The sequence below is a fragment of the Ostrinia furnacalis genome, unplaced genomic scaffold (assembly GCF_004193835.3).
Source record: "Ostrinia furnacalis isolate ACB-3 unplaced genomic scaffold, ASM419383v2 OfSCF7574, whole genome shotgun sequence".
NCBI lineage: Eukaryota > Metazoa > Arthropoda > Insecta > Lepidoptera > Crambidae > Ostrinia > Ostrinia furnacalis.
The window spans coordinates 228,762-246,163 of record NW_021137813.1 but is presented as its reverse complement, the minus strand read 5'-3'; the positions used below and the strand labels follow the sequence as shown (position 1 = coordinate 246,163).

Sequence of the window (17,402 nt, the reverse complement as noted above, 5' to 3'; positions counted from 1 at the left end):
GTGATTGGTTCGTGTGCCACCCTGTGCGTTCACGCGCAGTGTGAGACCTCATAGTAGGTACTTAATGTTTGTAAATACGGGCGTAATCATAATACTATAAAAGAGACTTTACCTATTTTGCATTATAACAATCACAAAATAATGTTATGTTTAGACATAAATCGGCCATACATAAATCAATGACAATGTGATAGATAATTTTCGTGAACAACATTACACAATGCTCTAACACTTGTAAAATTACAATACATACATTCAATTATTTCCACAATAGTGCTATCAGTCTAAAAATATTGCCGTACATTTCGCCGTAGGACTTTTTTAACGATTTCCGATTACCGATTAGCATTGTCAAACACTTATTCGAGTGACAGAACGTCTAGCGATTACGTCGAGCGTTTTTGAGAGTTGAGCAAGACAACACTTGGGCAGATAGCATCGGGAGGCTGGGCTAAATTATCGATTGTTCGAATATCGGGCGATTTGATGTTAGGGCGGGTGCATGACATAAAAAATTATAATAAAAATAAACTTTTTTAAAAACAAGCTTTTATTCTGAATTTCGAAAGTTTGTATCGCGCATGGAATTTATTCCTCTTTTTCTCTGTTTGCGCTACAAGCTTTCGAAATTCAGAATAAAAGCTTGTTTTTAAAAAAGTTTATTTTTATTATAATTTTATTTTACACTTTTTAGTTATATCTTAATCTCAGGACCCTGGACGTTATCTAACACTAAAGTGCTCGAAAAGACAAATCCAACGAACCCAAACTCGATGAGTTTCCGCCGTTTTGTTTAGGAGTTCCTATGGCCACCTCCCGACTCCATCATCAGACCAGCTCAATGGTACCATAATATTGCATTGTCATCGGACTTACACATGTATGCAAAATTTCAGCTCAATAGGAAACCGGGAAGTGGGTCAATTTTAAGTTGCAAGATTTGACGACAGACACCAGACATGTGAAAGTAATAAAAAGCTTGTAAAAAGAACACGAATTTTTTGTTCTGCCGAGCTAGGATGCGCACCGTGATATACTTTATCGATGTCAAAATGTATGGGCAAAATCGACAAAATGGCGTGATAACCGCTTATCGCGACGCGCATCTTAGGTCTACTGGAGAAGGACTGAATCGATTAATTTAAAGAAATTGATTAGGTACTTACGGGTCTTTTTACACGTTAAGAAGTGACATAAAGAAAAAAAAAATGTAGTTTTTAGCAATGGTTTTGCCTTACTAAGTACGTTAACTTTGTCAACAAATCTTTTTTCATAAAACTCTAAAGGAATTTACATTCCTTCCTTTGCCTGTTTACGTTGTTGGTCATCATCATCAATAGTCTCCATTGCAGGAACATGACCCTCTCCAATTTACTGTAAGAAGAAAAAACAAGTGGAGGATTTGGCTTACACTCTCCTAACGCTAGCTTGTTAGGGAGAGGGGTTAAGCTCTTAACTCTGCCCTGAAATTTGGTCCCGGAGATAGTCTGAGTCCCGGAGATAGTCTAATGCCCGTTTTCACCATCAATCCCTAATTTTTAAGTGACCTCTTTGAAATCAAAGTCCAGTTATGTGTTACCATAGGAGTCACGTAAAAATTAGGGATTGGTGGTGAAAATGGGCATAAATCCCGAGAAATGACATAGGATCTTTTTAGCCCGGTTTTTGAAAGAGTGACGCGCGCCATTAAGTTTTTCTGTGGCATACAAAATTTTACGCGCGCAAAACAGCGAGCAAAGCCGCGGGCAAAAGCTAGTTTATCAAATAAGAATTTTTGCAGTGTGTACCCAGCCTTCAAGTCGGCATTTCTCATTGTAACAACGCTAGATTTCTTGTCGTCGGCACCGCTAACACATTACACACTCGCATCAACTGTTTTGTACAACATAATGCATGCGTAATCTATGGACAATACAGTTGATCTAACTGCTATGTGATCAGCTGGAATCTAGAATAGTCTATGAGAAATACCCGTATTAATATTACTTATAAGTAGAAAGTAACTCCGTCTGTTGGTCTCTGTCTGTCCTTTTCACGCTTAAATTTACTGGTCTAAGACCTAAGGAAAAACAAAAATAGTTTTTATCCCGGTTTTCAATATGGGGATACACACGTGTTAGCAATTTTGCAACTGTCTGAAATTATTCATCCGAGTGAAGCCACGGGCAAAGCTAAGTAGTTGGATAAATAAAGAAACACGGGGCCTAGAAGGTCACAGGAAACAACGAAAGGAATTTTTTACTAATGACATGTTTTTCTTTTGCAGTTTTCAAAAGATTTGACATCAACCAACACTCGTCGACGCCACCAAATATCGGATTTTCTAAAGTGAGTACAAATTTTGTAATTAAATAGTTTTGATTCTACTTACTATAATTTTATACAAGCGAAGGGTCGTGGGTTCGATTCCCACATTAGGCGATTAGAATATTTCAAGTTATTTTTTTTTTCATCTAGTTATTCGATTATAATGCACTGTACCCTCGCAAAATTACGGCGGATCCAATCGCCTCAGCATAATGTTTTAGACCAATGAAAGTTACCAACTTAAAAACTAATGGTTTCTCTCCAAAAATTTAATTAATGCAACGTCATAATTATTTTAATTTACAATTAACAAATAGAAGAGTTATAATGAACGCATACTGTTTTGAAAAATCGCTCCCAAGTTATGATTAAATACCCCAGGATTGGAGATAATAAGAGGGTTCTTCTAACCACACCCCCTTAAATATAACCCACACTAACCACCAGAATTAGTGAATGTATCTATCTCTTTTGCACCAACTAAATTAATTGTAAAAACACGGTTTTATTTTAAGAGCGTGAGAATTGTTTATAAACAGGAATCATATTTTCACTGAAAGTTTTTGAGTGAAACCTTATAACTATTCATTTTTTATGAACACTGAAAGTTGTGTAGTCTTTAATGACAAAATTATATCCCCCTTTCTTTGACGTTGCTAAAAATATTGCCAGTAGCGATTAAAAAAACTTTTTTTTACGATAGAACAGACCGCGAATTCCATATTACAGCTTACTTGAATGCTAGAAATTCTTGAAATAAAGCCTCATGATTAGCAGTAATGTTTTACTTTCTCAAATGAGCTCTTAATTGATTAAGTAATATTAATTTCATTGCTAAAAAATATTAATTAATTACTTTTCACAACACTATCCTTAGCGCCCATAAACATTATTGTTTAACCCTTTCGGAAAACACAGAACGGTGTTTTATGTGACAAGCGCGGCATCGCTCGCTTGGTGTTGCCAGTTTATAAACAAGTATTAACTTATTTACTGGCATTTAAGTAATGAGACGTCCATTTGTAGATAATTGTTTTATTGGTGAGAATTGAACCTTCGGTTTGTTGTCGCGTAATTTAGAGTTATTGGGGTCGGGTTATCGTGGTCATTCTGAAGGGAAGATTTATTGTATTGTAACCTAATTTGTAATAGTTATTCTAAGTTAAGCGTAGAAAACTATGATTTTCAAGTTGTTCTGCTTCTAAAATTATTTTTTGGGATAATGACATTTTGGTAGTACAAAATTACTGCTGTGAGTCGCTTAATTTGTGATTAATTTTCAGATTTCAAGAGATAAAATTTATCACTCTGTTAGGTAGACGTAAATTTTGACGTATAGACGAATAAGTCTGTGAAATCACCACTAAATTAAAACTTATTTTGTATTTAAATCTGAGCTTTAACCTCTTACTAATAAAAAGCTAAACGCGCGTTGTACACTAGTTTAAAGTGTCGTCAAGTATGGAAATGACATTTTAAATTACTGTTCAACGCATGTGTAATTTTTATTAGTAACCCCTTACTTACTTACCCCCGTAAATGGATTATTTAACTGGCAACACTAATAAGGCGTTCGATCTAATTTATTCGCATCATAACTTAGGCGTTCGCGCAACACAATCAAGAACACCTACTCGAACTAATAAAACATGGCGGTCATGTCTTTAGGTTAATTCTACGCATTCAAGCTTATAATAAGGTACCTTTCATAGTGCTAATTAAGTCCTGTTTAGAGAGACAATTGCGTAACTATGTTTTATTAATTTACGAACTTTTGAAACAATCACGTAGGACGATCTCAGAAATTCCACTAAAAATTATAAGAGACTATATTTGAGACGCCCCGCATCATTTTAAATGAATCATTATCATATTGAACCAATAAATATGGTTTAAGAAAAGGTAAAAAACAAATTGTAGGTTAAAGTTTAAACAGTTTTAAAGAATCGTAATTAAAAAAGGCAAAACTCTACTTTTACTATTCTTACGCCCGTATTCACAAACATTACTTGCTCAAGTGAAGCAGCAAATCGAACGCACTGCGTTGAATAGAGCTATATGATTGGTTTGTTTGTCACCCGGTGCGTCCACACGCACTGTTACTGTGTAGTAATGTTTCTCAATACGGGCGCACGAGTCATTCTTTGTTTTCTGAGCTTTTATGAACTGAATCATAATATTTTAATGTACATAATTAAAACAGTTTCTCTTTTTGTACAGGCTCTCAACGGATTCCTAATGATGATGACGCAAAACGGCAAACTTCTCTACATTTCCGACAACGCAGCGGAGTACCTCGGTCATTCCATGGTAAGTCAACGATCATCAATGACACCATTCTTGTAGAAATTATTTCAGTATTTCAGGTCTTGCAATAAGATTTACTCGTTAACTAAACTAGGAAATGAGAAAGTTCAACTGCCTAGGATGATATGTCTCCTGTTCGCATCCAAATAATAGATAAATTTTTAAAAACAGTAGAAAATAGGATGGTATCATTCATTATGGCACCATCCAGTTATACATAAATGGCTTCCAGTTTTGTTAGGCTGAGTTGCACCACGTCACTTTGACCGTAACTATAACGATAACCGGTGATTTTTGTATGGAGTTTGACAGGTTTTTGGCGTTTGTCAAAGTTAAAGTAAGATGGTGCAACCCAGCCTTAGTGTGTCGGTCAAAATGGTAACTTTACACTTTTCTTTTAAAAAAGAGAAATTTGAATTTGAACTGTCTCCATAGTCCATATAAGCGTTTCAATATTTTTAAGTAGGTAACCTACGCTAAATCAGTTGATGGGACATTTGGGATAACTGTAAACCATTTTTCTAGCAGCCATTACTATTTTGCGTAACAAACGACACATTTTGTGTCGCCAAATATGTCAGTAAACCAAATACATACCTACACTGATACACCTATATCGTTCCACATTTTCTTGAAAGATATAATGGTATTACTGATATCATAGATAAACGACAGCGTTTCAAATCAAATCCATACAATTTTCCAATAGTAGGTAGGTACTCACATCTGTACTAGTAGTAGTATAGTGTACAAAAAAGTGTAGTATCACCCCGGTGGGCTGACCCCGAATAGTCGCTCGTTAGCTGCGCGAGCGCAGGCGAATTAATCACCGTGTTTTATTGTGCGCCGCCGCGAGATCTTGGCTACAGGCTGTTTTCTTAACTTTGATAAAACTTGAATTAACAAGTTTTACGAAAATCAACTGATTATTCACAATTGTTCGTGAATTGAAATATGTTTTTTTACATTTTTCCACTATGTGGTTAATGTAATCATTAACCACATAGAGTAGCAGTTTATTACACATTTATAAAGATGCGTTAGACTCTACATTTCTGTTACCTACGTCAGTGCGACAAACGTTACATCGAATTTTGTTTGTTCAAAAACCTTTCTGCGACGTTACTATACTGCGACGCCTTGTTATATTGATACCTTGTAACTGCGATGTTACGTTACATTGAAAAACTTTCAACAGGTAACCCAGTGGTTGGTTGGGTGGTCATATCGTGGTGGAAGTGACAATTCTCTGTGCTTCTGAGTGACAAAAATAAGATAGAGGAGAAAACAAGAGAAAGGGAGAGAGGTCTAACTTTCCAGGTCAACAGAATCTAAACGCATTTGATTGGAGTACATAAAATACTGATTCTAAAAGCTCTGATCATTTATCAAAATATGTAGTGCTTTTTTAAAGCCTATTTGCAGAAATAAATGAGTTTATGAGTTATGATAGTGTTCATAAACAGATAATACGAGAGTTCTTGTTCTTCTCTGGTAGAAACCATCCGTTCAGTGTTAGGTGAAACATTGTTTGTGGTATAGATCTAACTCCTACAAATGCCTTCCCTGCAGGCAACTGCCTTTTAATAGATACTTCGCCTATTTCCCTCAAATACGATACACATCTTGTCCTACTAAATCCTTAGATGCATATTGGTTCAGCCTTTCTTCAAAATATTTAACGCAAGAACAGCAGAGATAAGGTTACATTGTAAAAGCGGGCTGTATTCATAAACCAGTCTTGTTATTTTCACCTGGAATTATGAGTCCACTAAGGCCGAGACCTGAGTTGCACCACCTAACTTTAATGGTAACTATGACGATAACGGTGCTTTTTGTATGGAGTTTGACAGATTTCTGACGTTTGTCAAAGTTGAAGTAAGATGGTGCAACCCAGCCTAAGAGGGATTAGGAATTTCAGCGACGAAAGTCGAAGGTGTCGGAATGTCCGACTCGAGATCCAAGGAACGCTGGTTTACCTATAGAGATATAGAGAGATGCCAACTAATGCGCTGAGTTTGAAACTCGGTGTCGCATTAGAAATTGACAAAGTGTTAATTTACAAATTAGTAATCAAAATATGTGCTCATTACAACAAGTGTAATTTAAATAAATAATATTAAATTATCCACTGCGGTATCAGTACTCAACGTTCGAATAATCTTTAGTACTACGCAAGCAATGTAAACTGTTTACATTATGACATTTGCAGCAATGTGTTCTGTTTTTGGGCATATTGCTGCGACACCGGCCCCGCCCCTTTGTCACATCTCCCTTTAGTTTCTGTGATCTGTGTTGATACCCCACTGGACTTTTGTGATGAACCCACTACATATTTAGTACAAGGCGTTAACGGGACTAATAGTAATTTGTGCAATTTATAAAAAATACTAAAATTCTTTAAACAACAACCTGTACATACAATTTTGGCGTTGTGTCGGCCCGTGTGAACGCCGCTGCCACCGATGTAGCTAATGATACCAGTCAATATGTTCAAATTGTGATTAATAGCCGCATAGTGTTGGCACAATGCTCCGATCAAAACTGGACCAACTTGTAACCGCTTGATTTTGTTGTTCTTAATTCAATTATTAGATTTTTTTTGTTTTACTAAATAGTGTTTTGTTTTATTTTACTTTTAGAGTCAAATAAGATCTCTCACACTTTCTCTAGACGTAGATGTCGTAAGAAGCTGCTAAGGGACAAATATGCGAAGTCAAAACTTTCCAACCCGTCTGGTAAACCAAATCCTCTTTAGTTTGCAATTTGTTATAATTACACAGGGTTATATTTCTGTAATGAAGACTAAATGACATGTTGATGATGACGACTTTCTATCAAACTGGATCAAAAATGCCAACCAATTGTCGGTCATCATATCTTTAGACCAAATAGGTACGTCAATATTGGATAACGAACACCACGCTAAACGAACAGATTGAATTTATCGTCGATCGTCTGCGCGCGCCCTAATCTTGATCTTTTTCATAGGCCGGTATTAATAAATAACACTTTAGAATCGCAAGCATTAGTGATATAATGTTTGAGTGTCAGTTTTTGTGATGTAAGTTGAAAGTGGCTTATAAGTAGTTATTGTGTATGCCTATAAAGTACCTGAATAAATTTATTATTTACCTCTTTTACCGAGAGCGAATGTCAAGACTAGATAGTAATTTTGATTTGTGAAATCATCGATTTATTATCTTAAAAGTGTCCATTGCAAGTAAAATAAAAGCTCAACTACCTTGCCTTTAATGAAATGTGACAATAATTTTCTGAATGCGGTTAATTTTTAAGCTGCTTTTAATTAATGAATAACGGGAGGAGATAATTAATTTTTAGCTTTAACAAACGTCTGTTTGCAATTAATTAAACATGACTTAAATAAATATTACTTACCCCTTTCATTCTTCTAACAATGGAAAATGAACTGAGGTTTATGATTTAACATCACTTTCCATCAGGTGAGCCTGATGGAAAGTGATGTTAAAGTACAAAAAAGGAGTTTGCATCATGAATACGGGCTCAATCTTGATTCGGCCCGTTTCCAGCCAAACGCTCGGCTGACTTTGTTGTGATGGCCGAGTGGGCGGTTTGTCAGATGTCAAAGATAGCCGCACCAAATGTCAGGTTCGGGGCTTGGAGTGATAAACAATCGATTTGAGGACTATTACAAGTACCTACTTACTAGTTATAGACCCTTAGAGATAATGATTCGAGTTGACACGATTATTAAACTTTGTATTGAATCAGCTTCCATTGCTAGGATACCTGTACTTTTTTGATTTGATAGGATGTGGCGAAAAAATGTGTTAAAATTTCAATAATAGCCATAATAGCCACTTAATATTCTGTTTGAGATGGAAACCATAATAGGTGTGAAAATGCACACGTATCTATTTCTCTTTCTTTGGTATCGTAGTGCTTAAATGGATTAGCCTCACTTGATATTGTTTTTTTGTTTTTCTAAGTTGTTTTGATTATTTTATCTAGAGCGTTTTTATTTAACGTTAATACGATGGAAAATATTTATAATTTTCAACTTTTTGCATCTTACTGATTTTGTAAGACCCGTATTCTGAAACTACGCTCAAAACCCGGTTCAAACTCTAACCTGTCAATGCTTAATTTTAAAATTGCAGCATGCATTATATGAGAGGCTTTAACTAAATTTTCACCTTAGAATATCCGATGCAACCACAATTCTTAAACAACAAATAGATACTACAGTTTTCGATGAATATTTAAGTATTTATTACCGACATAAGATATAGTGCAAGTTGTATCATGAAAACACTCCCATAACATAGAAAGCATAATGTTACTAGCAACAGGCGATTCAGACCAGATACTTGCGGTCAGCTACAAAGTTGCTTTGAATAATGTATTTTTGGTTTAAGTTGAAGATAGGGATGTAGTACAGTCGATAGCACATCTGTACCTATTACAGCTACTTACATAAACTGCAAAGTTTTGGATAGATAGATTGAAAATTGAAATAAAATAAAGCCCGCAGAATTGTCAAGCTCGTAGAGCTGACTGCCTTTGGGGCAGAAAAGTTCTCGAGTGACGACCACGGGCCGGAAGAGGCATTTTTATCTCTAGTAGTATAACACTACTGGTTTCTTTGTATTTCTATGAAATAGCATCCGTTGCTGGCGATTCGTCGTCTGTTTCTGCTGTGCAGAGTCAACTACGTACGAGTACTTACAACTTTAGTCGCCTCTTACATTTCGACATATGGAGTGGTCCTATTCTAAGAGTAGTTCCAGCAGAGGCTGGAATCAAACAGCTAAATTTAACCAGAATACTCTAATCTGAAGCTAACCTTGTTGGTGTTTAAATAAATAAATTAAAAACATTTCCTCGTTTATTCGCATGAACTCAAGTGATCCTCAATCGAAAACCCAATCCATCACAAAGACAAACACGAATAGCTCAATTCCAGACATTTTTGTACCATCAGTCCATAACTCATCTATACCCCATTCCCACGATACCGTTCTTATAGTCCGTCCATGTAATGACCCCAACGTAGCATTATCTCTAAACCGCCAAATCAAACCATAAACATAGGTAATAAAGTCCAGTTTTTAATGAGATGGCTGATCCGAAAGCGATATTTTATTGTTATTTTGCAATTAAGATTAATGATAAGATTTTGGAGGTAAGTACTTAATCCAAATATCTAGTTAAAAACAATGCGGCGGTGGTTAATAACCGTTTATAAGATCAAATTGCTGCGTAGGAGTGGCTTATTAGATGTAACAGTACCTTGTTGATGTAATTTATTGAAAAATCAGCTTATGGGTGTGGACTATGGAGCAATATTGGATGCCATATTGCTCTATATTGTATAGTTCATATTGTTTAATTCGATTTTTTGTTCAATAATGTAGATGGGACGTATGAAAGTTTTGCCCCTAGCAGAATTCGAACCTGTAAACGCTTTCCTTTGAGTCCGGTACGAGTACAGTTTGAGGTTAGAAAACAGAATATACAAAAGTTTATCATAAAATTTTAAATTTTTTGTTTTAACACCTTTATCTCTGACACTATGCAATTATTTTCTTCATTAGAACCCCATGTCATGGCTAAAAATATCTAACTTTATTACTTTTACATAACTTTAATCATGGGATGAAAAAGAGTGACTACGAACTCTTCAGAAGTTTTTTGTTTCCGTTCTCAATTTTGAAGATTTTTATAACCTTTTAATAATTGCATGGACACATAGGTATGAAATCGCAGTTTGCCAGTCACAAGTAAGTCACTATATCACCAACGAGCTGGCGAAACTATGCCGCCACACACGTTGCCCCAACATCCAGACCATAAACAATAGACGCACAATTCAATATGCAAACCGAACAATGTAATGATAATCCATAGACAATGCGCTTTCGTCGCTAACCACCGTACCGATTTATTGATGTTCATTATTAAATACCTTTGTAATAAAACCAACCAGGGTAACAAGAGCTCTTCATGTTTAATAATTTCCCCTGGAAGTTCATTAAACGTGGAGGGTTTGGAAGGCAGGGGAGGTCGGTATTAATTGGTGCTGTAAGGTTCGTATTGAAGCTGCGCCTGCGGCGATGGCGTGTTTATCATTGTTTTGGCTGCGCCCTTTTGCTGAATAAGAGAAACCTAGGTGTTGATGTGTCATTGTGTTGTGTTGGAGATAAGACGTTTTCCTGTTGTCTTGGCTGCGATCTTGAGTGGAAAAGGGCATAATCATTGTATTCAAATCTGATTATGATTTATATTAGACATCTTTGAAGCAAATGAAGTCGCAATATTTCTTTCAGAATCTGTTGTTCGATCCGGTCTTAGTTCAGATTTGTGCGAGTTGATTTTCGATAACTTCTGCCACAATCTACTTATCCAATCTAAGCTGACGTTCCTAGGACTGTAGACTCTTGAGAAAATATTTCCACAAGGGCAACCCTGTTGACAATAAAACGGTCGGGAAAGAAATCACTCGCCATTCTTAACAAAAAACTGTTCGTAAACACAATTAAGACACATTGTCATCATCTTTTAACTACACGTCAGCTACACGATCTCTTATTCTTTCAGCCATTGCCAGCTATCTTCTTGAGCTTGTTATACTGAACGTAGCGTATGTGTTTCTCTCCAATTGTTTTCATCAGAAACCTTCCAGCTACCAGCGCAATACCGTCTGGGAATCAAAGTGGTTCATCATTTCAGCCACAGGACATCCACTGCTGAACTCGTAGGCCTCCCTGAATGATCGATCAAAGTGGTTGCCAAGACCAAAATAGGTCGGAAGCATCATCAGACTGTTTCTTTGTGTGTTAAACAACCGATTTGACACTGTAACATGTTAAGAACCGATCGGGCGCTCAGAGTCGCTGTATGTGGTACAAATGCTACATGTGTACGTACTAACATGTAAGTTTGTGGAGTTAGTAGTCTACAAGATACATCAGCCATCTTCGAGCGCCATACTGTCCAGGACTCCAAGTGCTGCCACAATCATCAAAATATATAGGGAGCATCTTCATCATCATCGGTTGTTCTCTGATGTTAATTCGTGGGTTACACAACCTATTTGACACTGTAACATGTTAAGAACCGGTCGGGCTCCATCCGAGCCGCTGACATGTATCAGTGCTGCTACAAATTGCGCTACATTAATCAAACAACGCATTCGTTCATTTGTAATGCAATTAGGCTTGCCGTATACAAACTCATTAATCTACATAGGTATCCGGGTGCTTGTTTGTTTGTATGTGGCGCGAAGTGTTTATAGTGTTGTAGATTTTTGAAGAATTAAATACGTGGACCATTGCAATTTCATTTGATTTGATTTGCAATAAGACAAAATATACAGTAATTATAATTTCAAAACATTATTGTTCTGGGTGTTTTCTAAGTAGGTATAATTATTTTATTTAATAGGACTGCCAACAAGATATAGGTACTGAAACCATTTTGACAAAATGTCCCCTTTGCTAAGTTTCGATCTATATTGCACTGTGTCCAAAGAAAATAGTACTAGTGGGCTTAAAGAGATCCCTACCAATAAGCTGCAAATAATCCTTAATAGTATGGAAAGTCAAGTAGCCAGCCATGCATGAAACTAGTTGCAACAAATCTATGCTATATTAGTTACTGTCCCAATTCATAATGGGACAGTAAACCCAGCTCTAACAACTAAAACTGCAATTGACACGAAGCGCAATAAGTTAATACTTGTTGTTACTAAAATGATTCATCACCTGTGAAAAGAGGTTTATTACAACATGTTCTAATAGTAACGAAGATTTATACCGGAGCATCGCTGCTGGGGGTGATAGGTACAGTCGCACGCAAAAAAGTATACTAAAGATAAGTTCAATTTTACTACTAAAGCTTAGTCTGTCGGTTGATGCCGTCGCTACACCCGAGTTGCGGTGCAGATTTCTCACACTGAAAAGACATTAAAAATGTGCGCTCTGCTTAGAATAATAATTACAGCGTAAATCATACTTTGTTTGACTTTGTCATTTTACTTACACACACATTGTCTAAATATTAATAATAAGTATTTTCCACAAAAATAAGTTTATTATGTGTATGCAACGTTACAGTATTGACCAAAAATCAGAGGTCTAAGAATTACAATTTTTAATTTAACAAAAAGTCAATGAAAATCACGTATATTTGAATCGGTGGTATAAATGCCAAATTTTATTATTTAATTTTAAACACCTGAAGTTTTATGGAGCTGACTGTACACTAATGCTACCTTCAGGGCAGAGTGTATTTGAATGGGATGAATGATTGACTGCATGAGCGATGTGATATTAATATACCAGCTTTATTTACATAGACCTAAAAGCTATATTGATGAAGTAGTTTTAAATTACTTTAGAACTCTTTTGTGGGTGAAGAGATACAATACATTATCATGAACAAACTTAATAATCTTCTTTGTTGGCCTAGGATACGTGACGATAAACTTTTATCGATTTTACTAGATAAGCCCATACATTTGTCGTCTAAAATTACCGATATGATATATCATTTTGCGCATCCTAGCCCGGATGGTGTCAGACTTACTATGTCGTGTCAGACCATGTCAGACATACTTATTCAGTCTGATACCTAGTCGACAGCCTAATGTCAAACAAACATACAATAAAGTAATGTTGATCATAATAAAATATTAATAGCTCCCTTAAATTTAGCGTACCGACAGACAAATCCATTAAAGTAAGTTGTAAAATAAAATACATTAATATCTGTGTGTTCTAAGATTAATACCATATTTTGTAGCATTCAGCTTCATTCCGAGTCGAACAATAACTTGTATGCGAGCAAAATACACAAGTAAACCTTTGCTGAAGAGAAAATAGAACAGTAAACACGCTACTGTGAAATGAAGTCATGAATGCTGCAAGTAAAGCTCTGAGCTGTGGAAGTATTTTTTGATCTTTCAAGTTTCAAAAAAGCAAAGCGCGTAGCACTTCTCTGATAATAAAGATTTTCTTAAGATCTTTTATTAGCATTCATTTAGAAAATTAATAAAGAGTCGTGTATACAGTGTATTTAAGTGTGTATAAAGTACCATTCAAAACCAACACAAATTGTTTGATGTTAATATTATTTCCTATAGTTTTTCAGTCGTATCAACCTTCTCGGCTTGATCATCACTTTCTATCCGATCAAAATCTTCTCTGTTGTGGATAAACCAACGGAAAAGGCTTTTCAGTTGGTTTATAGCTTTTCTGAAGACTCTTGGCCTGCATCTCACCTGATGGAAAGTAATGATCAAGCCGAAGGTTAACCATTAACCTTGCTTTTCTAATGTAGACATAATAATGACTTGGCACTTCTAGTATGAGCTGGCTGTTCTATTGCGACTTCACCTCAGCGCACCCAATAAAGCTATTCGTAATACAAATACCCTCGCTTTCTATGAGCAAACACAATAAATATCCCGGAGCCTTCATTACTTACTAACTGTTTATTTTACAGCATTACCGCGCGGTAGGCCTACCATTGAAATCAATTGAAATCGATTGAAATATTCGCTACATTTGCTTCGATCGATTTTATTTTTGTATCGATTCACCGTTAGATCGCTGTGATAGCAAATGGACGGTCCAGTTATGTAGAGATTTTAGAAAATGATTCAGTTGGTTACTGGCAGTTTACCGTTTTTAAGATCTTATTTGTTTGGATCGAAAATTGAAATCAATAGATTTGAACTAAGTTGGACTAGCAGTAGGTAGATTAAATGATAGGTAAAAAGTATTTGTTTACTTAATTTGAAAGAAATAATGTAGATATTACGATTACATATTCACTTCGTAAGCTATGCGTTTTGATTTCATGCTCTCTTATGGCTCTAAACACAACGTGGAGGATCTGCCATTCTAGTTACTTTAAGCAATTTGAATTTTAATAGTATATCTACAGTCACATAGAACCTCCTACAATAAACTAATTTGAATCGCGACGCATTGAATTTAATAAAGAGTTATAGATTAGTGTTAAAATTAGTCCTCAATTGTTTTTAATCCTCAGTTATTATTTTATTAGAGATTTTAGTAGGTAGAGCTACATTGGATTAGTTTTGCTACTATTATAAAGCAATAAACTATTGTTATTACATATTGTTAATCGCATAGCTCGTACTATAGTCAACTTGACCATGGTACGACTTTCGTAACATGGCAAGCGTCTGTCACTGTCAGTCCGTGTTTGATTTAAAAGGAATTGGCCAAGCGGCGCTTATCAAGGCTTTGAACTTTGATTCGTAATGCAGAACTTAAGTATATAGAGTAAGTACCTAAAGATAACTCAACTCAACGACTTTATCTTTTAGGTAAAGAGTGCGATTTTTTTTTATCTAAAGTCCTAGGTTCTATTTTCCATTGGGACACACGAATTGGGAAACCATTTTGTTATTCCAGTTTGGTGTTCAAATCGCAGGACGTTCTCACTCTTCTTGTGTATGTCGTAAAAGGCGACTAAGAGTCAAATAAGTGAACTTCAGGCCTCCCAAACCCATATGAATAGCGTGGGGAGTGAAGGCCAAATCCTTCATTGACTCTGGAAAATTAGAGAAAGTCGTGCTGCTGCAGCGCGCAAAAACTATAAATGACCTGTTGATGATGATTTTCTGCTTGAGATATGCTTGATACCTGTGGCTGCTCTTAGAGACTGACACTATCTAATGGAATAAGCACTTACAGGGCAGATATGTACCATCCTAGACTGCATCCCACTTAACATCAGGTGCGATTGTGGTCAAATACCTGCCTTGTTATGCATAAAAAAATAAATAAAAAAAAATAAAAAAAAAAGATCGAGAATAGGAGTAAAAGTAACCTAATAATCACAGGAGTTATCCACGCTCTTTAAACCTACCTCCGTGATACATTTCTATTTAATACAATCAATATGATTCCAATACACGATTTGTATTAGCACTAACCCAACTGAAAGCCTTTGCGATTTGTCAAAATGATCTAGGTACTCTTATAATGTACAAGTTGGTATGATTTATATCGGCAGAGCCTCCAAGAGTCGTGACGTGGAGATTTGCTGGATTTACCGTTACACACCTGCCGAATTTGATTTATACCAGCTTGTTACCTTACCGTATTGTAGTACAAACGTTCGTCGGTTCCTGGTGTTAAAAGTGCAGATACGAATTCACATTTTTGGAAGGATTTCGACGTTAAAACCCCTTAAGTATGGAACGAATAGTATAAATATTATTAAGTAATTTTCTACATTTACTAATAACGAATCGCTTTGGCTGAAAAAGCTCTTCGGTCAGATGTTTTGACTTACACACATCACTATTTTGCAATAGTCAAAAATAATAGTTTAATTCATAATAATAAGAACTTACTTCACATACATTATAAATTATGTGTATTTTTTTAGGCTATCTACTGTCAGAACAATTAATTTTATTTTTTAACCTTTTTGCTCTTGAAACCTAATTTTACTACGGCAAGAATGACAAATGGAACTAAATAAATAATTAAGGACAGTTACATTAATTGAGGTTACTTACAATAATTAATGTACTCATATGCGTCCACACATCATTTATCTTTAGTCAGTTTTAATTTGACTGAATATATTTGTTAACTGATTCAATTAATCATAACAAAATCTAGATTGCAAAGTCTTGTCCATTCTAATCTTAACTAGATCTTAAGCTTGCTAAATAAAATTCAACCTTTTCTAAGTTTTGATGAAGTTTTGGATCTTGTTCTTAATTGGATTGGTTTTCTCCCATTCTACTCAAGAAAAAGACATTTTAAAAAGGCTCTGTTACTCGTTCATCTGGAAAAAAACGTCACATTGCAATCAGTGGCGGGTGGGCAATAGTTTTTATGGAGTTGGACTTACTGCCTGCCTAATTGGTGCTAATATTTATTTCAAATCACTCATTTTTTTTTATCGATAAAAATCGTCTACCTAGCATGCATTGCTGCCTACCTAAAATACTCGTGCTCACAAAATTGGTGTACCTTCCAGGCTCGAAACCCCTCAGAATTTCATTCCAAAAACACTTCCCCAACTAGCGAACAGTCCAAACCGTAATTCCAATCCATTCATACATAGTCCATCCATATCAAAACATCGGATTATCTTGTTGGACCTAAATTAAACACACATTAAAGATAATTGTGGGGTCCGGGCCCGGACCCCCGGGCGTCTGACCTCTGAGGTCAGTAAAATTGTGCTGTAATTTTCTTTGCTTTCTATTAAAACAAATTTCAATTAGCCCGCGTTTGCTTTAATAACTTTAATTAAATTATCCTTTGCAGTTTTCTTGGTTTGATGTTTTGCTTTTGTGGCGTAGGGTTGACAAGTTATCGCATGTAAAAAAGCAGCTCATGAAGTTCTGCAGAAAAAAAATATTTTGCAGATTGTTTTTGACATGTGATTGATTAAACCATTCTAAAAGTGGGTAATGGTATAAAAAATCTTACACCTAGTTGCTACAGCAAACCAGCCCTCATCTTATTGTAGGTAATCAGGGGTCAAGGTTAGCAAAGTCAAGTCATTTACCTTAACATGATTCAAGAATCTTGAACACTCTCGTCATTAGTCGAGTTCTGTCTTCAATATAAAAGAACTTGAACTACGTAGTCTAAGCAGTCGCGACTTATACGCGCTCTACATAATAATAATGCCACTTTAATGGGTTATAATAAAATGCCAACTCAAAAAGAATACACAATCAATAGAAAAAAGTATTCGCGATTAATTCCACAAACAATACTATTAACCTAGCTCCACTATTA

General features: G+C 35.7%; 1 protein-coding gene across 1 annotated transcript in view; it reads left to right on the top strand.

Moving 5' to 3' along the window:
• The window catches only part of LOC114365216 (neuronal PAS domain-containing protein 4A-like), a 66,097-nt gene that overhangs the window by 25,025 nt on the left and 23,670 nt on the right, over positions 1-17,402 (top strand). The window contains exons 3-4 of the mRNA XM_028321751.1: positions 2,267-2,328; positions 4,528-4,617. Coding sequence (XP_028177552.1) covers positions 2,267-2,328; positions 4,528-4,617 — 152 coding nt within the window. The remainder of the gene's footprint in view (positions 1-2,266; positions 2,329-4,527; positions 4,618-17,402) is intronic.